We start from the raw sequence: 23,785 nt of genomic DNA on the forward strand, positions 1-23,785 counted from the left end.
CTGTGATTTAGGTGAAAGTTTACAGAGAAAATTAGTTTCTCATTAAACAGTTAATACATATATTGTTTTGTGACACTGGGTGCCAACCCCTCGATGTGTCAATGCTCTCCCCTTCTCCACCCCACGTTCACTGTTTCCTGTCCCTTCCTGTCTTCTCATCTTTGCTTTTGGGCTAGTGTGTCCATTAGTCTCATATACATGATTGAACTATGAAGGACGTCCCTACCCCTCTCCTCTCTTGTAACCATCAAAGATTGTTTCTTTCTGTGTGGAAACATTCTCATGAGTTTTTATAATGGTGGCCTTATACAGTATTTGTCCTTTTGTGATTGACTTATTTCACTCAGCATAATGCCCTCCAGATTCATCCATGTGATGAGATGTTTTGCAGATTCATCATTGTTCTTTATCATTGCATAGTATTCTGTTGCATGTATGTGCCAGTTTGTCCACTCATCTGTTGATGGGCACTTAGGTTGTTCCCATATTTTTGCTATTGTGAACAATGCTGCAATGGACGTGCGTGTGCATATGCCTATTCGTGTGACAGCTCTTATTTCTCTAGGATATATTTCTAAGAGTGGGATTGCTGGATCATATGGTACTTCTATTTCTAGTTTTTTAAGGAAGTGTCATATCATTTTCCAAAATGGTTGTAGCATTTTGCATTCCCACCAGTACTGCGTAAGAGTTCCAATCTCCCCATATCTCCGATATTTGTTATTTATTTTTTTTTATTTGTGCCAGTAATTTTGGGGTGAGATGGTATCTCACTGTGTTTTCGATTTGTATTTCCCTAACGGCTAGTGATCTTGAGCATTTCCTCATGTGTCTTAGCTGGCTGAATGTATTCTTTGGTGAAGTATCTGTTCATATCCTTTGCCCATCTTTTAATTGGATGATTTGTCTTTTTATTATAGAGGTGTTGGATTTTTCACTTAAAAAAATAGGAATTTTATGGATCCTTTCTTTTTAACACATAGGTTAAATCATGTCACTTCTCCAGAAATCAGAGAGACTAGCAAATACTACCAGTTTGTCAAGAAGACCCAGGAACCAATTTGAGGAGTCTCCAAATGACTGAAAACAGGGCAATTTTAGCATCAACAAGAATAATAAATAAAATGGAGTGAAAGATATAAATTATTTTTAGGTCTGTGAATTCATAATGATATTCAAAATAATAAACAAAACTTGTTGGTTACTTGTAGATGATCTTAGGGAACCAATTCACTATTTTGAAAACAAGATATCAAACATTTATCTTATGTAAGCTTTTTTTTTTAAGCTTGTTTAGCAGAGTCAGTGAAGATGTAAAAAAGAACCAAATTGAATTTTTAAAAATGAAAGCTACCATGTCTGAAATGAAAAATGCACTATTTGGAATGAAGAGGAGATTAGAGATTATAAAAGAAACCATTAGCAAATTTAAAGACATGGGAATAGAAAATATCCAAAATCAACAGAGAAAAAAAATCAGAGCATCAGTGAGCTGCGGGACAACTTCAAGCAGCTTAATGTATGTGTAACTGGCCTTTCTGAAGGGAAAGATAAGGACCCCTGAAGACAAATACATTGTTTTTCCTGAGCCCTCTGCCTGAATTGGCAATGCAGAGGTGATTTTAGAGTTGTGGTCACTACAAGGATATCCCATCCATTTCATTAAAAAAAAAAAAAAAAAACTCTTAGGGTCCAAATATTTTTCAGGCCATCAACTTCCAGCTGCAGCAGTGGGCTCAGACTCTTCCCCAGACCCTCAGAACTTTCTGTGCCTTCCCATTCGCAGGCTGAGTGTTGATGAGGTGGATCTCATCCCTGGAACTTTGTCCAAAGGGTCTGCCCCTCTCTCCATTGTTCTGAGGCACCTCTCAGCTACAGGAACCTGACTAATCCCTGACAGAGAACCCAGCACATAAGGCTTTGAATTTCCTGGCAGCAAAGTCCCCTTAATGGCAGCTTCTTATTAGGGCCAGAAACTAATGAGGTACTGGAGACTTTAACCCAAATCCAACCCTTCTTCTGACAATTCTATGTGGAATGAAAGAAATCAGAACTGCAAGGTTCTCACAACACATGACTATTCATAGATCCATATTCACAAGTACTATCTAGTTACAATTGGCGCCTTATGATGCTAAGTGATAATTCCACTTATATGACACTTTGGAAAAGGCAAAGGGCAGAAAACAGACCAATGGTGGCCAGCGGTAGAGTATGAAATGAGAGGTTAGCTACAAAGGGGTGGCGTAAAGGAAAATTTTGAAGCGCTAGCTGTTGTTGTAAGGTGCCATCGAGTCGGTTCCAATTCACAGCGACCCTGTGTATAACAGAATGAAATTCTGCCCAGTGCTGCATCACCCTGTTATGTTTGAGCCTATTGTTGCAGTCTCTGTGTCAATCCATCTCATTGAGGGTCTTCCTTCTTTTTGTTGACTCTCTACCAACCATGATGTGTTTCTCCAGGGATTGGTCCCTCCTGATAACATGTCCAAAGTACATGAGATGAAGTCTCGCCACCTTCCCTTCTAATGAGCACTCTGGCTGTACTTCTTCCAAGACAGATTTGTTTGCTCTTCTGGCAGTCCATGGTATATTCCATATTCTTCACTGACACCATAATTCAAAGGCATCAATTCTTCTTCAGTCTTTCCTATTCAATGTCCAGCTTTTATATGCACGAGGTGATTGCAAAACCATGGCTTGAGTTAGGTGCACCTTAGTCCTCCAGGTGACGTCTTTGCTTTTGAACACTTTAAAGAGGTCTTTTGCAGCACATGTGCCCAATGCAATACATCATTTAATTCCTTGACTGCTGCTTCCATGGGCACTGATTGTGGATCCAAGTAAAAGGAAATTCTTGACAACTTCAATCTTTTCTCTGTTTATCATGATGTTGCTTATTGGTCCAATAGTGAGGGTTTTTGTTTTCTTTCTGTTGAAGTGTAATCCATACTGAAGGCTGTGGTCTTTGATCTTCATCAGTAAGTGCTTCAAGTCCTCTTCACTGTCAGCGAGCACTGGTGGTGCAGTGGTTAACGAGTTGTAAATGAGTCTTCTTCCAATCCAGCTTCTCGGTATCTGCTGAGCACGCAGGTTAAGTATGGTGACAGGATACAGGCCTGACTCACACCTTTCCTGACTTTAAACCATGCGGTATCCCCTTGTTCTGTTCAACGACTGCCTCTTGGTCTGTGTACAGGTTCCACACGAGCACAATTAAGTGTTCCAGATTCTCATTCTTTGCAATGTTATCCATAATTTGTTATAACTCACACAGCTGAATGTCTCAGCATAGTCAATAAAACCCAGGTAAATATCTTTCTGGTATTCTCTGCTTTCAACCAAGATCCACCTGACATCAGCAATGATGTCCCTTGTTACATAACATTTATAATCTTGATTGTAGTGGTGGTTATAAGATTATACGTATTTGTTAAAACTGCTAGAACTGCATACCAAAAAGAGTGAATTTTATTGTATATAAATAAAAAAGTGATGCACTTGTCGAAACTCATAGAACTAGACACTAAAAAGTGTGATTTTTACTGTGTGTAAATTCTACCTTAATAAAATAAACGGAAAACAAATGAATTTTTACAAGTCAAAACATTTGGGTCTTAAGAACATATATACACAGATATAGTTTTATATAATATTTGGCTTTTACTATAATTGATCCCAACTCATACTCTTGGTAGCAAGCTCCTCCTCAGGGTGAAAGTCCTCTTGGGTTAGTGTTTCTCAAACTTTAGTACATATATGAATCTCTTGAGAGCTTTTTAAAATGCAGATTCTGATTCAAGAAAGGTGGAGATTCTGCATTTCTCACAAGTTTCCAGGTAATGTTGATGCTGCTGGTCCATGGACCATACTTTAAGTTGCAAAGCCAGGACACCAGTGAGATCACCTGATATGTAAATCTGAGGCTAGGAGAACCATCCGTTCAGATTAAACAAGCCATTTATGGGTGATGAAGGAGCCCTGGTGGAGCAGTGGTTCAGCACTCGGCTGCTAACCAAGAAGTCGATTGAGCCCACCAGCTGCTCTGCGAGAGAGAAACGTGGCAGTAGCTTGCATAAAGATTTACAGCCTTGTAAACTCTACAGGGCAGTTATAGGGTCACTATGAATTGGAAATGACTCAATGGCAACAGGTTGGTTTTGGTTTGGTACGGGTGATATATGGCCTCAGCCCCTGTGACCTAAAGGATTAGGTCCCTTGGTGACAGTGTGTGTTGTTTACTCTCATCAGAGCTTAAAGCTGACCAGGGCCATTCCACAGGATCTTTTCCTTGGCCCCTAGTGGAGCCTAGAGCCAGGCATGGAATAGAATCTAGCTCCTGATGGTGAAGAAAACTCTTCTTAACAGAAAACCCTGCCGTGAGGGTAGATGCTCCAGGAGGCCCACAAAGCTGCCAAGGCCCACCTCCATCTATCCATCTATCCACCCATCCATCTACCCATCCATCCACCCATTCACCCACCCATCTATATATGAATAGCATTCTCTTTTCAAATGTATATGGAAATTTCTTAGCCAGAAAGTAAGTCAATACTGATTTCGTGTCATTTTCCTGACACTCCAATGATTTTAAGTGGCACCACCTAACAAATGCTGACCTCTGAGAGCTGAGTGCTGCCTGTGCCTCAGCAGGAGAGTTTTATTTGTAGACCAGTCTCTCAGTAGGAGTAAGAATAGACCGTGGCAGGAAGCCAAGTGTTAGAGGACGGCAAATGGTTGGCTTTTATATTCAACAACTTCGTGACATTTTCCCAGAGAATTGGTACTTTTGTTGTGTGCTAAAAAAATGTTATATAAATGTCTTCACAGACAGCTTCACCCACAGATGCCCTCAGGTATAAAACATCACTTAGCAGACTAACATTATGGCAACACCTTCAGATACTTGGCTTGGGGCTTTTCAAAAGGAAGCAACCACAGGTATATTGAGAGTCTACTATAAATTGTTAACATTTATTGAGGACTTACAATATGCCGTGAACTATCCTAAATACATTTCATACATCATCTCAACTAACCCTCATAACAACTCTATGATGTAGAAACCATTACTGTCCCCGCATTACAGATAAAAATCTGAGGTACAAAGAGGATAAGTAGCTTGCCCAAGGTCACATGTTAGTTAAGTGGTAGAGCATCTCCTTCCTTCCTGACCACCCTATTAGAGTGGACTCTATGCCTGACACTGTGTTTACTGCCCCAGCATCCCCCATAACCCCTATGGACAGCAGCTAACAGAACTTGCAGAAGGGTGACAGTATGATTGTCAGATGTGCCGCTCTCCAGCTTCCATACTGAGCTTCACTTACCCACATGAGGATCTGATACTCATACATCCCCACACAGTAAACCATTTAGAGGCAACGATGGCTGAGTTGGAAGGTTTGTCCTTTTCTAGATCTTATGTTTGCTTGTGTAAAGGTGGAAAAGGCTTTGGTCAAGGCAGTTTTAGTAGGGAACTTCAGGAAGTCAGTTTTAGACATCCTGACTTTGAGATGCCTAATGGACATCCAAAGCGAGATGTCAAAGAGTAGGTTAAAATTCACATCTTCTCTGAAATGTTCACGGATGAAGAGCTATAATGAGTGGAATTTTCTTAAAAATGACATGGGAGAACAGAAAAAGCAAGACTGGCCATATGTTCATAATTGGTGAGGCTGGTTGACAAGTCTATGGGAGTTAATTCTACCATTGTGACTACTTTTACATACGTCTGCATCTTTCCAAAATTAAAAATTTAAAAAGTCAGAAGCACACAGCATCACTTATGTAGAATACCATCAAAAATATACAACCTGAATCTAATCATGTGGAAACACCAGAACATACCCAAATTGAGGGATACTCTCTAAAACAATGGGTCTATGTCCTTCAAAAATGTCAGTGTCGTGAAAGACAAAGAACGATTGAGGAACTGTTCCAGAATAAATGATACTAAAAAGACAATGACAACAAAATGCAACATGTGATCCTGGCTTGGACCCTGGATTCGGGAAAAAAAAAAAAAAATTGCCATGAAGAACATTATTGAGACAATGAGTGAAATTTGCATATAAATTGGTATATTAAATAATAGTATGTATCAATGTGAAACTTCCTGAATTTCATAATTATACTACGGTTATATAAGAGTATGTCCTTGTTCTTAGAAACTACACACTTAAATATTTAGGGCAAAGAATCATGATTTATGAAATTGATTCTCGAAAGAATCAGTAGTAATTATTACACACATATATTTATATATGTAGAGAGAGCATGCAAGCCAAATGTAACAGAATGTTAACAAGTGGTGAACCTCGGTGAAGGATATATAGGTGTTTGCTGTGCTATTCTTATTCTTGCAACTTCTCTGTAGGCTTGGCATTTTTTCAAAATTAATTTTTTTAAAATAATTAACCTGATGAAATCACTATGCCCCAAAGATATCCCTTGCATTCCTTTCCCTATAGCTTCTTGAAAAAGAGTTGTCTTCTTTGCTCCTCAGTGATGAATACCAATTCTACTTGATTTTTTTTTTTTAAAGAATTCCTCTTATATACATCACTTTTATATGCATTATGTCATTTTCTCGTCACAGCAGCCCCTCGGGCATTTTCCAGCTGCGGCCCTCAGCTGTCAGCCCCTTGGGGGGTTTCCTTGGCTGAAAAGCATCTTGCCCAGTCACAGCCCCTTAACCACCCACCAGGGTGGCCCATATCCAAAGACTGCCAGACTTGGGGTTATAAAGGCCTGGTCCTTTTTCTCCCAACTCAGGACAGTTCTGAAGAGTCATTCCAACTCTAGAGCTCCCTGTAGGGTCAGCTGCCTCTCAGTTTGACTTCTCCCTCTGCCCAGTCCACTACCTCACCCCTCCTTTCTACAGGCATTGGCCTCAAGAACACTCTTCACAAACCTCCTGCACATTAACCCCCGTCTCCAAGCCCACTTCCTGGGTATTTGGCCATTTTGCACCTGAGGAAACGGAAACTTAGAAAATCACTCGCCTAAGGTCAAAAAGCCATTAAGTGGTAAAGCCACAACTCACACTCCATCCAAACCCGCTGATCTCCAGCTCCTCCTCCCATCTCTTTGCCTTTCCAAATCCTACTCCTCTGTTAAGGCCATGGTCAAGTTCTTGCTTCTCCCAGAGGCCTTCCTGACTTCCCCTTTCTGACCTCAGCGTTCTCACTGTTTGCTCCATTTGGCACATGGCTCCATGGGCACTTCTGTTAACCATTATCTCATACTACATAACCACTGTGTTGTCATTTAAGGGTTCCTGGGTGGTACAAACCCTGGTGGCCTAGTGGTTAAGAGCTACAACTGCTAACCAAAAGGTCAGCAGTTTGAATCTACCAGGTGCTCCTTGGAAACTCTACAGGGCAGTTCTACTCTGTTCTACAGGGCAGTTCTACTCTGTCCTACAGGGTCGCTTTGAGTCGGAATTGACTTGACTTGATGGCAATGTCTTTTTTGGGGGGCAGGGGGATGGCACAGATGGTTTGCACTTGCCCACTAACCTACGAGGTTGTCGGTTTGAACCCCTTCAGCGATGCCTCAGAGAAAGGCCTGGCTAAGTGCTTCTGTAAAGATTATAGCTAAGAAAACCCTATGGGGCAGTTCTATTCCGTCATGGATGGGGTTGTTATGAGTTGGAGTCAACTAGATGGCAATGGGTTTGGGTTTTATTTTACTTTCTTTTTGCTGTTATCATTTAACTTCCCACAATTGAAGTTTGGTGCTCTCTCTACATCGTAAGCTCCCTGGGGACAAGTATCACTCACTGTTCTCTGCGTCCCAACAGCCGCTGTCTACACTCTGAGCACACAGCACACCGCCCTGCAGTGACAGGATGGCAAGACTCCCACTCCTCTGAATGTGTCCTAAGTCTTAGAAACCAAGGAAACACCATATGTGCAGAAGATGCAAAGCCCTGCAGCCTCCATCTCCTTTTTGTCTTTCTGGAACAGTACAGCATTTCCTGACACGGAGTTTAGGGGGATGGCAGGTGGCTCTGCTAGAGGAACACTCCTATCCCCGGAGAGAGCAGCGCAAACTGCACTGTCCCCATGAAAAGGTGAGCCAGGAAACACTTGGTCAGGAATAAAATCACTAAAATGCATCTCGGTCATTTACCTTGGCGAAACTAGTTTCATTTTAATTATTGAAAACATTTCATAATATACTAGGACTTGGGATGTTTGCGTACATTGCAAAAGTGAAGTCTTAGATACAAAAAAATCAGACAATAACACATTATTAAATTTTAAGGGGGAAAGAAGTTAGCTACTCTTCTTCTCTTTGAAGATTATGGCCTGGGAGATTAGCAAAGCCTTCTCCACCATCTCCTTCTAGCAAGGAGAGATGGAGGTAGGCGGAGGAGGGTCAGTGTAGTCTAAACATACCCACTTTCGGTTCCTGGGAACCCTTTGTTGCCATGGTAACTCTGTTACTCTATGATTACACTGGTACAGGCAGGCCTTGGAAACAATAAGCATCTAAACACACTACCAGCTTCAGGTTTGGAAATGATTTTCAGCATTTTTTAAAATCATTTGTTTTCAACTATTAGCTTGATGATAATACACAATTTTACAAGAACAATATAAATGTAAATTGACTGAAAAATAAATCTTACCAAACTTCCCTAACTACTCAACCAGCACCAACGTAGGAGGTGGATTTTAGAGAGAAGTTTCTGAATTAAAACATCTATGGCAGGCACAGAGAATTATAGAGCCACAGGCCAAAACTGGCCCGTCATCTGGTTGTGTACATCCTATGAGTTAAGAATGGCTTTTACATTTTTAAATGATTGAAAAATTTCAAAAAAAGAATATTTTGTGATACCTGAAAATGATATGAAATTCAAATTTCACTGTCAAAACAAAATGTCTTGTTGGAGCAAAGCTACATGGTCATTTATTCACATAAATGATATAATAGCACAGCTCAGTTATTTACATGTCGTCCATGGCTTCTTTGTGTTACAACAGCAGAGCTGAGTAATGGCAACGGAAACCGTATGGCCCACAAAACCTAAAATACTTATTATCTTGCCTTTTACAAGGAGTCCCTAGGTGACACAAATGGCTAAACACTAGCCTACTCGCTGAAAGGATGGTGGTTCAAATCTGCTCAGAGGTGTCTTGGATCAAAGGCCTGACAATCTGCTTCCAAAATGTCACAGCATTGAAAACTCTACGAAGCAGTTCTACTCTGCATACATAGGGTCGCTGAGAGTTGGAAATGGCTCGGTGGCAACTGGTAGCCTTTTTCAGGGCACTTCTGCCAACCCCTGATCTAGAGGTAAGGGGTCGTATGAGAGAGGTTAGACTAGGAAGCTGGGTGTCTCTTCCCGGCCAGGAAGTCTGAAAGAGGCACCAGTGATGCATACTCAGGCCCTTCAACTGGGCTTTGGCCCATTCCACTCACCGCTGTGTGTAAAAAATGAAGCCCGGCTGCCATTTTTACGGGGGCTGAGCGCAAGAGGGAGACATGACTGGGTCACGCTCTGTGTCACTATGTTCTAACGCTGCCCACTCCTAGGGATCAGGCAACGTGCTACTTACTCCCTCATGCGTTTCATCTTGGTCCCGGCCATCGCACTGTTGAAAATTGTTGGTCCTTGGGACATGTCTGGAACTTTGCTGGTGATGGTTCTTGTGTCTGAAAACCAATGCACAACCCTTATTGACTTCATCAGGACTCCTACAACCTCAAGGCAACATTCAAGGGCAATCAGAAAACAGAAGCTAATCCACCTTTGCAACAAGGTAATGCTACATTAATCAGAGATGAATTCAATTATGCCACGCACATCAGGAGATTTAGCCCAAATAATATGATTATTTACAGTTTTAATATGCATGAGGAATTCCAAGGAGCACTGTTTAAACAGAAAATTATTACTTAAATCATGGTTTTTTTAATACTAGGAAAACTCCAGAAAACGTACCTATAGAAAAGCAAAGGTTCTTAGAGAACCTTTGGCCATTTGCTTTCAGCAGGTGTGGGTATATGTTTAGATAACTGAAGAATTTTTTCTAATAAGCTTGGTTTTCCTTTACTTTAATCCCATACCTGGGCATTACCCTTTTTTACAATGGAAAGCAGGATGCTGATTGGGGGGGGGGGGAAGGGTCATCTGCCACCTTGAACTCTAGCAGATTAGAGGAGAAGGCCAGAGTTGGGTTCAGAAGGGAAAGAGCTGTTAATGAAAGCTGTGGTGTTATGAAATCTGCTGAGACAGCTGTAGTTTTTACCAACACACCCTGGAGGTCCTTACAAAACATGTAGAAACGGAAGGGAAAGAAATAGTCACTAGAGGCTAAGGCTGGCCCATTAGCGAGGTCTCAGGGAATCCACAGAGCTGGATTTACATGTGGGCCGCGGGCTGCCGTAAGCCTCCCTGGAGCTGTTACTCACTGCTGGGGCAGAGGCCTCCTGTGCATTTCTGGACACCTCCCACAAGGTGCTGCACACCCCATTAGAAAAAAATTTTTAAGCACCCCTACTATTCATTTATAAATTAGACACATGTAGCTGCTATTACAGTAGTCTCTGAGTGGTGCAAGGATTAACATTACCAAAGGCTGGAGGGTCTACAAAAAAGAGGTACAATTAGTTAAATAAATAACCCATCCTTCCTGGTACAGTAATAATTCCAAGGAGCAGCTGGTGGATTCCAACTGCTGACCTTTTGGTTAGCAGCAGGGCTCTTAACCACTTTACATATAAGTAAACCTTATTTTTTCTTATATTTTTAAATTTTAAAAGTGAGATGCAATTTCTAATATTTCTCACATACACACCCCTTTTGCAATACCCCCTTGGGGCACGCGTCTTACTTCAATCTTCTTGTTTTTACAAATATCATCGAGATGGTTATTCTCCTGCTTAACTCTGCCAAAACCTCTGATCTTTCCCCAGGCCAGCCCTAGAATTGGAATGACTGCATCAACTAGTATGGGCTTTTTAAAGGGCACAGTACAATTAGTTGAATAAACAACCCGTCCTTCCTGGTACAGTAATCATTGTGTACCCAGGTTAAAAACACAAGTACTAGCAGCTGATGTTTACCCCCCTTTCTCTCACTCTGGGGACACCCCCTCCACACCCAGAAATCCGCCTCAGCCCTCACTGCCGCTGGACTGCTGCTGCCTTTCAGCTTCCACCTTTCCCCCTGCAGCAGGGGGCTGGCTTTCCCCAGAAGACTTACAGGGGGAGGTGGACGAGACATGGGGTTCATCTCATATTCATGTTCTTTATTTTATTGTTGTAGAGAATATAGATAACACAACACTTGACAATTCAGCATTTGTGACTTGTACAATTCAATGAAGCCAATTGCATCCATCATGTTGTACGACCACCCACGTTGGCTGCTTTTTATGGTCACTTTTCCTAGAAGCTGGCAAGTTACTAAAGCAACAGTACCCACACCATGCCAAGTCACACATGTGTGTGCTCAGAAATCAGTGCTGCCAAGAAGGAAAGGAAGGTGCTGCTTTCCCACCTCTTCTAGAGAGAGCTGGCAAGTCCTGAAGGCTTATACAAATAACGGTCAAAGCAATTTTCACAAGGGCTGAAGCTTATTTAATCTGGCCACTCTTCCCCTCAGTAAGGCTCACTGCTGCTGGGAAAGACGCTAAACCTTGAGCCCAAGGACAGAGAACAGGGCAAATATAATTTCAAACAACAGTATTGGCAAAGCTCTGTGTTCAGAGCAATTCCTTTTTCAGTGTTTCTTATTGGCCGGGTGGTTTTTCTTTTCCACTCCACCTTCTAAACATGACAGCTGGTTGCTTTACGTCAAGGAAAAGGAAAACACATCTAGCAATCATGACAGAATGGTTGGGTTTAGAATGACAGGCTTTGTCTAACACGTCACTGATGACTAGGTTCAGAGTTTGTTCTAGACCACTGCTTCTCAAACTTCAATGTGACATGAATCACTTGGGGATCTTATTAACATGATTTAGTAGGTCAGGGGTGGGCCTGGAATTCTGCATTTGTAATGAGCTACCAGGTGATACTGATGCTGCTGGTCCTTGGATGACACTTGGAGTAGCATGACTCTAAAGGATCTAGACAGGGCCAGCTACAGAATGAAAAAGCAAGGACCCACGTTTAAAAAGAGAAAGTTTTTTTCTTTCTTTTGCTGCTTCCTCCTTGTCATGATTTTTTTATTGGGTATTTAATGTCGTTAATACTATTAAGCACTGGTCGTTAATACCATTAAGCACTGGTTAGTGTCTTAGTTATGTAGTGCTGCTATAACAGAAATACCACAAGTAGGTGGCTTTAACAAACAGAAATTTATTCTTTCACAGTCTAAGAGGTTAGATGTTCAAATTCAGGGCATCAGCTCCCAGGGAAGGCTTTCTCTCTGTTAATTCTAGAGGAAGGTACTTGTCATCAATCTTCCCCTGGTCTAGAAGCTTCTCAGCACAGGGACCCTGAGTCCAAAGGACATATTCTGCTCTGGGCACTTCTTTCTTGGTGGTATGAGGTCCCACTCCTCTCTGCTCCATTCTCTCTTTTATATCTCGAAACAAACTGACTCATGATACAACCTAACCCTATAGATTGAGTCCTGCCTTATTGATATAATTGCCTCTAATCCTGACTCATTAACATCATAGAGGTTAGGACTACAACACATAGGATAATCGCATTGGATCACAAAATGGTGGACAACCACACAATACTGAGAATCACAGCCTAACCAAGTTAATACACATTTTGGGGAGATAAAATTCAATCCATAACTTCAATCTCTTGGCCCCCCAAAATTCATGTCCTTGCCACATGTAAAACACATTCACCCCATTATATCATACCAAAAGTCTTAAATCAACTCCAAATCCAAATTCCAAAAATTCCTCTTTAGCTGTGAAATCTAAAATACAAGTTATCTGCTTCCAAAGTACAATGGTGCAGCAGGCACAAGGTAGACATTTCCATTATAAATGAGAGAAATATAGAGGGAAACAAGGGATAACAGACACCAAGTAAGTCAGGAGAACACACTGCATTAGCTCTTAAAGCTTGAAAATAACCCTCTAACACCATTTAAACAATGGGCCTGCCCTCCAGACTCGTAGTGTTGGTCACATTCTCTGGATTCTTAGTGGAAGCCCCTTGGCCCTGGGTTCCAGGCCCACTGGGACAGCAACTCTGCTCCCTCAGCTTTGGGTGGCCCCATTGTCCTAGCACATCTGCGTGTTGACCTCTACCCTCTCAGCCCTGGGAGGGTCTTTTTTTCTGCCCCTTGGGCATGGAAGCCCCACCATTCTCAGTTTCAAAATGACTTCTACATTTTAGGTATCTTAGAGCAGCACCCTACTCCTGGTACCAAATTTTGTCTTAGTTATCTAATGATGCTGTAACATAAATACCACAATGGGATGGCTTTAACAAACAGAAATTTATTCTCTCACAGTTTAGTAGGCTAGAAGTCTGAATTCAGGGCACCAGCTCCTGGGGAAGGATTTCTCTATCGGCTCTGAGGGAAGGTCCTTGTCATCAGTCTTGCCCTGGTCTAGGAGATTCTCAGTGCAGGAACCCTGGGTCCATAGGACAATCTCCACTCTTGGCTCTTCTTGCTTGGTGGTAACAAGATCCCTATCTCTCTGTTCAATTCTTTTATATCTCAAAAGAGATTGATTTAAGATACCACCTAATCCTGTAGATTGACTCCACCTTTATTAACATAACTCCCTCTAATCCTCCCTCATCAGAGAGGTTAGGATTTACAATATAGTATAATCACATCAGATCACAAAATGGTGGATAACCACACAATACTGGGAATCATGGCCTAGCCAAGTTGACACACATTTTTGGAGAACACAATTCAATCCATAATAGTTAGGTAGAACTTTTCTCGTCTCAGTTCCAAAGACTGCAAAATGTCCACTAGCCAGCCACAGAACAGTTGTACCTATGGTGGTTTCTTTAAAGTGGATGTGTACACATTCAAGGGGTGGCCACGGTAGATTTTAAAAAAAAACTCTGACCACTGTCTTCTGCCAGTTGTAAATTCTGAAGATATTTGACTCAAATATGCCTCTGTGGAAATCTCTGCATTGTGTTTTGTGTGGATGAGACTCAGCAGATCTTCACTGGCTGCAGCCTCAAGCCAGAGGAGAATGCGGTTGGGGCACAAAATGGCCGCTATGTCCTACCTCCTTCTACCCACTCGCTGCTTGGGCTGTTTGTCCCTTAGAAGGGGAATATGGCCCCATAAAACAGTGACCTTCATGCTGCTTGAGCAGTGGAGTAAACCACTTGCTTATAGGGAATAGCTCAAACCATGGGTCAGCAACAAAGCTGAGGGCCCAGCCATTTTGAAAATAAAGTGGTGACAAAAAATGTAACATGGAATAATTTGAGCATTTTCTTCCTATTCCCCATACCCATCACTCCCTTCACCAGGTGGTTCCACTGAGTTTCTTTTTAAACCAACTCCACTCTTCCCTCTTGTGTCATTCATCCTGGGGTCTGTCTTGCTCAGACTCTACCCCCATCCTCTCTAGTCACAGTCTTTGTCTGTTCTCTGCTGCTCTCCCCTTTCCCTGATCCCCTCCTTCAAGTGTTCACCCCACCTCGTCCATCCTAGGTTCTTTTTTCTTCCTGCCTCAGGTCATGCATTTCACATTTCACTGTTCAGATTTATTGTCTTTGTATAACTTAATTTCTATACAGATTTGTTCCAATTTATCATTAGCAACAACAACAATAATAATGGCCAAAACTTTTTAGTAGTCAAGTGCCAGACCAGTCAAGTAACAGTGCTAAGCATCTCATCTGTATCATCTCATGTAGGGCTCCTATGAAGCAGGTACATTTTACAACGAGCAAATTGAGGTTTTGAGAAGTCAAGTAATTTATCCAAATTTGTACAATTGATAAATTACATAGTTGGAAGCTGAAACCAGGTCTTCTTTTATTCCACAGTCCTTTCTCTAGCCACTTTGCTCTACATATCCCAGGTAGTAAGACTCAGTAAATACCCACTCTATGTTGACAATTGCTAGGTGTTAGCTGGGATGCTCCTTACCCCATTTTGTCTTCCAGTACCCTTAGCTATAGATGTGAATTTTTCCCTCCACTCTCCTACCCTTTGCAACTAGGTAGTAAGCTCCTTCAACTCAGAGGCTGTGTCCTGTTCATCTTTGTATCTCCAAAGTTGAGTTATGCACAAATTTTATTAAATTTATCCTTAAGTATTTTATTCTTTTTGATGCTATTGTAAATGAATTGCTTTTTTGGTTTCATTTTTGAAATGCTCACTGCTAGTGTATAGAAATACAACTGATTTTTTTGTATATTCATTTTGTATTTTGCAACCTTGCTGAACTCATTTATTAGTTCTAATAGTTGTGTGTGCGTGTATGCATGACTGTGTATTCCTTAGGATTTTCTATATACAGGTCATGTCATCTACAATGAGGGATAGTTTTACTTTTTTCAATCTTGATGCCTTTTTTACTTCTTTTTCTTGCCTAAGTTCCCTGGATAGAAACTCAAACACTGTTAAATGGACGTGCTGAGAGAAGACATTGTCTTGTTCCTGATATTAAAAAAAAAAAGATATTAGAGGGACTCAAATCATTCAGTCTTTCACCATTAAGTACGATGTTAGTTATGAATATTTAGTAGATGCCCTTTATCAGGTTGAGGAAATTCTCTTCTGTTTCTAGTTAGTTGAGTGTTTTGATCATGAAAGACTGTTGGATCTTGTCAAATGCTTTTTCTATTAAGAAAATCACGTTTCGTTTCTTTCATTTTATCAATACGCTGTATTTCACTGATTTTTTTTCATATGTTGAATGACCCTTGCATTCCTGAGGTAATCCCACTTGATTATGGTGTATAATCCTTTTTATATGTTGCTGGATTCCATTTGCTAGTATTTCGTTCAGAATTTTTGCATCTCTTTTTCTTTTTCTTCATAATGGATATTTTTCTGTAGTTATTGTTCCTTGTGATGTCTTTGCCTGGTTTTGTTATCAGGGTAATACTGGTCTCATAGAATGAACTTGGAAGTATCCCCTCCTCTTCTATTTTTTGAGAGTTTGTTAAGGATGGGTATTAATCTTCTCTGAATGGTTAGCAGAAATCACCAATAAAGCTATCTGGGCCTAGGCTTTTCTTTGTAGGAAGTTTTAAAATTACTAATTTGATTTCTTTACTTGTTAAGGACTTACATTTTCTATTTCTTCTCGAGTCAGTTTTGGAAATTTGTGTCTTACTATAAATTTGCCCATTTAATCTAGCTTATCTGATTAGTTGGCATATAGTTATTCATAGTATATCCTCATAATCTTTATTATTTTTAAAGCTAAGTCACCTCTTTCATTCCTGATTTTAATCATTTGAGCCTTTTATCTTCTTGGTCAGTCTAGCTAGAGTTTTGTCAATTTGGTTGATCATTTCAAAAAAACAACTTTTGGCTTAGTTAATATTCACTATTATTTTTCTATTCTTTATTTTCTTTATTTCTTCTCTAGTCTTTGTTATTTCCTTCTTTCCTGTTTGCTTTGGGTTTAATATGCTCTTCTTTTTCTAGTTACTCAAGGTAAGGCACATATTTTAGATATTCAATAGGTGGGAGTTAAAATTAAGGGTAATAAAAATAGTAGCTGTGGTCTTTAGCCCACAAAGAGATTGTAGTCAAGAGGAAAAGAGGGGATACCTACATAGATAATAACCGGATGTACTACGGAGTGTATATATACATAAGGTACTCTGCTAGGTGTGGGAAATACAAAGAGGTATAATGAGAGAACTGGGCTTTGAGTTAGGGGGCCACAGTTATTGTCTTAGTTCTACTCTCACTGGCTATGTGGCCCTGAGGCATCTCCCTGGGCCAGCTTCCACATTTAAATTTAAGTGATTTCATTAGACTGAGGGCCTCCCTTCAATTCTAACAGTCTATGATCTAAGACATATCACTAGACCTCCATAGGCACAGAGTTTACTTAGGAAGACAATACCTGTATACAACAAAGGTAAATAGCAACCAAAGAGACCAAATGCTAAGAGGCAAGTGGCTGGGATCAACAATAAATGCTACAAGTATTATATAACTTCAGGCAAAATCATCTTGAAGTCTCTCTCCCCACCTGTGAAGTATAAGATAATGAGGATTATAACACTTGACACTACCCCATGGGAATGTTTTGACAATGAGATGAAAACAAAATGATATGAAGAGGCATTAAGCTCCTAGAAGCAGTGTTTCTTACAAGCGCAAATCACAGCTTTTAGGGTAATATTGTCAGAATTCCTCCTACTTCTGTGGTTTTTCACCAGCAGAGCTATTTTTTCTGAAGGAGTGACACCTTGATGATTCTGACATTTCACTATCAGAGACAGATTATTCTCTCATTTCTTTCTAAATTTCCTTCCAAAATTTCCCTTTACTCACTTCAGTTCCTGGACAAATGACCTTGATCATAATACAAAACCTACATTTGCCCTCCCTTCTAAATATCCTGCCATGTGGGTAACAAAGAGCTGATGCAGGGACTGCAGGGATGGCTATTTTGGCAAACAAGATCTCTCTTAAGCACCTGGGACATTGCTTACTCAGGAATCTTTGCAGACACTGCCCTTGGTGCACAGTACATTTAGAATGCTTTTCACCCAAATCCTTTAACACTCTCCCTTCTCTCAATTTCCTAAGGAATACTCAAAAAATCCCATTTACTTGACAGACACCATTCTTTGTCCCAAAGTATGACCTCATGGTCAACATTTCTCAACCTATTCCTTGAAGTGGCATATGATGGAAGACTTGTCTGGACCAGGGGTCGACAAACTTTTTCTGAAAAAGGCCAGATAGTAAATATTTTGGACGTTGCAGGTAATATGGATTCTTGTCACAACTGCTTGACTCTGCTGTTATAGCAAGAAAACGCCACAGATAACATGTCAACAAATGAGCGCAGCTGTGTTTCAGTAAAATTCTATTTGCAAAAACAGGCAAGAAGCCACATTTGGCCTGTGGATTGTAGTTTGCCAACCCCTGGAGAATCATCACCATTATGAATTGGAAGTGACCATGGAAATCTTATAGCCCAATTCCCTCATTTCACAGATGGGGAAACTGAGGCCAAGAGAGGCTGTGTGACTTTCTCAAGGCTATAGAGCTATAAGGGGAAAGGGCAGAGCCAGGACCAGAACTCTGGTTTCCTGATTCCCAAATGAGTGTTCTTTCTGAGACCCCACAGACATGCCACCTCCAGGTAGGTGTGTTGAAGGCTGATTTTTCACAACATTTTGAAAACTCAGGTGATTATCAGATAAGACTGCACCTCCAAGTGAAACTGTTACAATCTACATCTGCCATCTCATTTCTCTATCCCTCCAGGTGACGGCTCCACCATTTATTCTGAAAGGGAGTGTGAATCAGGGCAATGTGAAAGCAGTTCCACTCTGCTGAGAAGCTTAACTAACCCACACTAAGCTTCTCCTGTGATGTTAGTAGGCATTAGAAAGTCAGTAAAATTCCCTGAGAACCTGCAAAGCAGGCTCTTCTCTGTCTTCACTATGTCACCCTGACACACTAGGGATGGAGATGGGCTACCTGGATCTCCTTTCATGGAAAGATTTGCTGCCCCGGCTGCTAGCAGTATGATAGCCCCCAGCTGTGGCTCTTTGAGAATTGCCTCAGCTACAGAAAGCTGCCTCACCCAAGGTCATGCTCTTCCCAGGCGGCCCACATTTAATGACTGACCAATGTAGAGGTACAAAGCCCGGCTATGTTAACAGCTCTGTTGGGTCCAGAGCTCCTTGTGGATTTGGCCAGGGCTTTGTCAGGACTGCATCTTGGCTCAACCTCTCCCTCTGCCTCATCCTGCTTCTTTCCCCTCCTCTCCACAGGTGCCAATCCCAAAGGCACTCCAGAATAAACATCCTGCTCATTAAACTGCATGTCAGAGGCTGTTTCCTGCAGTGCCAAACCCAGGACACATGGCTACTGGGTTTGGGGGAAGATTTGAGGAGTATGGAGATGGTTGTCTTGGCACCTTTAACAGGTTGAGTATTTAATAAGAGCAATAATAGAAATGACAGATCAGATGTGGCCATTCCTACTATCCCTTGCCCATCCCAGCTCTTTGAGAGAATTGTTTTATTGGCAAAGGGCAGAAGCCACTGCCTAAGAAAGTTGTTGCCAACCCATCCGTGGAGGAAGATGATACAGGAATGAACAACCTCCATATGCTTTCAAGCAGGAAAGAAAGTGGGACATATTAGGAGTGTGTGATCTGGGCTTAGAGGATTTCAGCTTGAGTGCCGACTCCGTGATATTTGGTAAGTTACAAAATTTCTGAGGCTGAGTTTCCCCACCTGTACCAAAAACAAAAACAGAACTACCCCCCAGGGTCCTAAAAAACCAAAAAACTTTTTGCCATTGAGTTAATTTCGACTCATAGTGACCCTATAGAACAGAGTAGAACTGCCCTATAGGATTTCCAAGGAGCAACTGGTGGATGTGAACTGGCAACCTTTGGTTAGAAGCCGTAGCTCCTAACCACTGTGCCACCCAGGCTCCTCTAGAGCCCTAAAAAAAAAAAAAACCAAACCCACTGCCATCGAGTCGATTCCGACTCATAGCGAGCCCTAGTAACGCTTAAATGCAATAATGCATACAAAGGCTTTCCTGTTGGTAAAGAAAGGCCCAATACAAACTTAACACTGCCTCCCTCATCCCCATGGCCCACCACAGCGCTTTGCACAGGGCTACTTCTCAAATAAATAGCACCTCCATTGCCTTCACCAAAATAAAATACTTGGAAAAAAACTGGGTTAGCTTGGAAAAGTAAACTTGCTACTCATAGGAGAAATGACAAATACCAGAAAATAGGAAAAAAAAACTTTCTATTTTTAAAACACAGTTATTTAACACTACAAATATTCAACTGAGTTGTATGGAAAACTAAACACAACAGAAGTTCAGGGACTTGAAGATTTCTGTGTCTTGTTAAATATACCAGAAGAGGGCTCGAAGAACAGCATTTATCACTAAAAGAAGAGGGAGTGTCTTGTTTTGGATCAACACACAGCAATAAATGTGGATACAGAGTAAGAAGAAGTATATGGAAGCCAGACCCTACCTAACTTTTCAGCTGGGTTTGCATTGTGGAGACAGCAGGCAACGTTTCGGGAGTTCAACCATTCTAGGCAGCCAACATAGAGAATTTTGCTTTAAGGATAAAACCTGTTTTTCTCTAACAGCAAGTTGGGACTGGCTTCAAGACTGACAAAAATACATAAGGTAGGTACATCAATACTGCCTTCTTTTAGTTGAAAAAAATCACATAAGTCATCCATGTTCACAGAAAGGGAGGAGCATTCAGGGATAATCACTATTTCCATTTTAGTATTTCTAGATTGTGCGTCTAGAAATCTGCTATAGTACTTTATTACACCTTTCATGCCACTGAACATATAACTACATCATTTTAATAAATTATAAAGAACTTCCTTTGTTCTGGAAGATACGTTCTTCTGCTGGGCATTTATTTGATTCCAATTTTTCACTCTTACAAACACATGCAGTTGCCATGAATTGGAATCGACTTGACAGCAAATAACAACAACATAAACACTGCTATGAACATCCCTGTATATTTATCTTTAGACACAACTGATTATTTCTTTAAGATAAATTCCTTGACACAGACATGCTGAGTCAAAAATATTTTATTCTTTCAGGTTAGTACAACCTAAATGTTGAGAGAAAACCTATCTCTAGGTTGTAAATAATGGTCTCTTCAGGGGGGCAACAAATACGTTAAAAGTTGAATGTGAGACAATTTTGTTAAAAACTTGGCTGACCTCTGACTGCAACCTCATGAGAGGCCCTGAGCCAGAACCACCCAGCCAGGCCACTTCTGAATTCATGAGCCACAGAAACCATTATTACAATTTGTCAACAATAAGCACTTTCTCTGTAAAGCCTTAGCTGGCAGTGAACCCTTCCTTCCTTCTCTGATTTCCTAGCCCAGCAAGACCAGCAGCATCAGCATCACCGGGGGCTTGTTAGAAATGCAGATTCTTGGGGCCCACCCCAAAACTCCGGAATCAGAATCTCCAGGGGCGGGCTCCAGTGATCTGGTGATTCTGACACTCCAACAGTTTGAGAACCACTGGTCCAGCCCTGGTGATCCGCCCCACTCATGTGCCATTCACAACTTTCTGCCTGGAGTCTTAGTAACTTGGTCTAGAGATGTTAACACCCCACGTAACCTGGAAATTTCTTGAAAACATGAACTGTGTCTGATATTCCTTGGTATGCCCTACAGTGTTTCTACGCCAGGAAATGTTCAAAAAACACTCGATAATTAAGTGATCTGCAGTGAATGCAGCCCCATTTCATATTAAAGAACCTAATACTTCTTTTAAATGAACTGCCTTAGCAAGTAGGTGGGCAATCCCAGCTTGGCTGGTGACAGGGATTTACTACCCCAACTAGAAGTGGCCTCAAGAAGCAATTGGTTTGATGTCTAATTACTGCCAGAAAGAACAGCTCAATATTCTTTTTTCCAGAACAGGGGCTCTGTAAAATCCAAATGGCCAGGTTCATCTGTTAATTCATCGGGGTGCCACTAGCAGCCACTCATCCAGGCAGGAACATCTCTGGCCATCTGTGCTGCATGTTCTGAGATGCACCCAGGAGCATTACTGAGCTGCTTCTGGGGCTGAGATAGATGGCAGGGGGTCTGTGCTTCTACCACCTCTGCTAAGATAAACGCCGTGGAATTCTGGAGTCTCAGCTGTGCACTCAGCTAGGCAGATCCAGGACCAAGTGTTTTGGTCCTGCTAGGAGCACCCCATGTGGTACACCACCAGCTGGCCCTGGCCAGAGTCTCCACTCAGGTGAGAACTCAAGTCAGGTTCTCACCTTTCACTGCAGAGCATCAATCCTGGCAACTGCTGTTCCAAGCACATGGCTCCCTCTACAGTCAACAGCAGAAAGGATAAATTAAATTAAAAAAAAATTACCTTGCATTGTCTACTCCTTAGCTTCTGTGACAAACCCGGCCAAAAAAGGAGATGTTTCCAGAAGTTACGTTCCTGAGTGGCTCAAATGGTTTGTGCTCAACTACTGAAGATTGGTGGTTTGAACCTACCTAGTAGCACCTTGAAGGAAAGGCCTGGCAGTCTTTTTCTGTAAAGATTTCTGCCAAGAAAACTTTATGGAGCGGTTCTACTCTATAACATTGGGTCACCATGAGTTGGAATCAATTCTACATCAATGGGTCCCCCCCACCCCAGGTATTTTTAAGGTCTATCTTTATAACAAGGAAGTTAATTATTACAGCAGATATTTGTTATTATTTTTGGCCTTGCATTCTCCCTTCCCTTGTTAGGAGAATCTTCCACTTTGTGGGGCAGAGCCTGTCTCCCACTAAAGAAGCTACAAGTGCCAGATACTTTTCCAGCTTCCCTTGTTGTTAGGATATAGGCACTCGACACAGCCTCTGCCCACAAGATACATCCTTCCCAATTTTACATCAGATGTTGGTAATGAGAAGGGACCACATGGAGTCCATCCAGGCAGCAATGGAGCAGAAGTGGACCTAGTCAGGTTCCCAAGACAGCAATGATAGTCAGTCTAACAACCATGCCCAGTGTCTAACATTAGTGGTTAGGCATGTCTAACCATGCAATGCCTGTGCTAAGTAGCTGGGTGGCCAGATTTAGGACACTGTTCTTGGTTGCCTGGCTTCCAAGCCTATTTTTCGAGGCCTAGCTTACAACCTATAATAAATTCATTTTCTGCCTAAATTAGAGTTGGTTTCTGTTGTTGCAGCTAAGAACACTGATGGATACAACCACACAACTTGACAACATTACGCTAGTCCCCTCAGAGACACCATCGGTGAGTTATGTACCATGGCAGCCAGCCTCAACAGGCCCCAGTGATCCTTGTCTCCTGGTATCCATGCCCTTGAATCAGGGCTGGACCTGCATGACCAAGAGAGTACTACAAATGTGATAGTTTGTGACTTCTGAGAAACCAGAAACCCGTAACTATCGAGTCCATTCCAACTCATAGTGACCCTATAGGACAGAATTGAACTGCTCCACAGGGCTTCCAAGGAGCTGCTGATGGATTCCAACTGATGACCTTTTTGGTTAACAGCCAAGCTATTAACCACTGCGCCACCAGAGTAGGTCATAAAAGGCATCGCAGCTTTTGCCTTGGTCTCTGTGGGAGAAACCAGCACCATGCCTTGAGGACACTCAAGAAGCCTTGTGGAGGTGGGGGCTGCAGCCCTCCATCAATTTGCCAGCTGCAAGAGTGAGTCACCTTGGAAATGTATCCCTCAGTCAAGTCCTCAGATGACTGCAGCCCCTGCTGACATCTGACTGCAACCTCACGAGAGGCCCTGAGCCAGAGCTACCCAGCCATGCCACTCCTGAATTCATGAGCCACAGAAACCATGAGAGCTAATACATAATTTGCGTTCTTTCAGCTAATAAGTTTTTGGGTAATTTGTTACCCAGCCATAAATAATCAACAATGAACTAAAGCTTTTATAGATGATAAGGGTAAGAAACAAAATATATGAAGACTATTTCTGCATTTATCTTAAAGCCAATTTTGAAATTATTGTTTATTGTGTTGAAGCATGGATCCTGCAGAAGGGCTCCATTACATTAAAAACCAAAGAGAAAGAGGGTCTGTCACGGACTGAATTGTGCCCCTGAAAGATATGTGTATCAGTTTGGCTAGGGCATAATTCCCAGTATTGTG

The 23,785-nt window shown here is 41.6% G+C and overlaps 1 protein-coding gene across 4 annotated transcripts in view; it reads right to left on the reverse strand.

The window, feature by feature from the left end:
* The window catches only part of NEK11 (NIMA related kinase 11), a 382,694-nt gene that overhangs the window by 91,247 nt on the left and 267,662 nt on the right, over positions 1–23,785 (reverse strand). For 3 of the 4 annotated variants that reach the window (XM_049870713.1, XM_049870719.1, XM_049870716.1), the window contains one exon: positions 9,576–9,672. The exons of the other annotated variant lie outside the window; for it this stretch is intronic. In XM_049870713.1, the coding sequence (XP_049726670.1) occupies positions 9,576–9,672 (97 nt within the window). The remainder of the gene's footprint in view (positions 1–9,575; positions 9,673–23,785) is intronic. 4 annotated transcript variants of the gene reach the window in all.

Source organism: Elephas maximus, chromosome 27, assembly GCF_024166365.1.
Source record: "Elephas maximus indicus isolate mEleMax1 chromosome 27, mEleMax1 primary haplotype, whole genome shotgun sequence".
Taxonomy (NCBI): Eukaryota; Metazoa; Chordata; class Mammalia; order Proboscidea; family Elephantidae; genus Elephas; species Elephas maximus.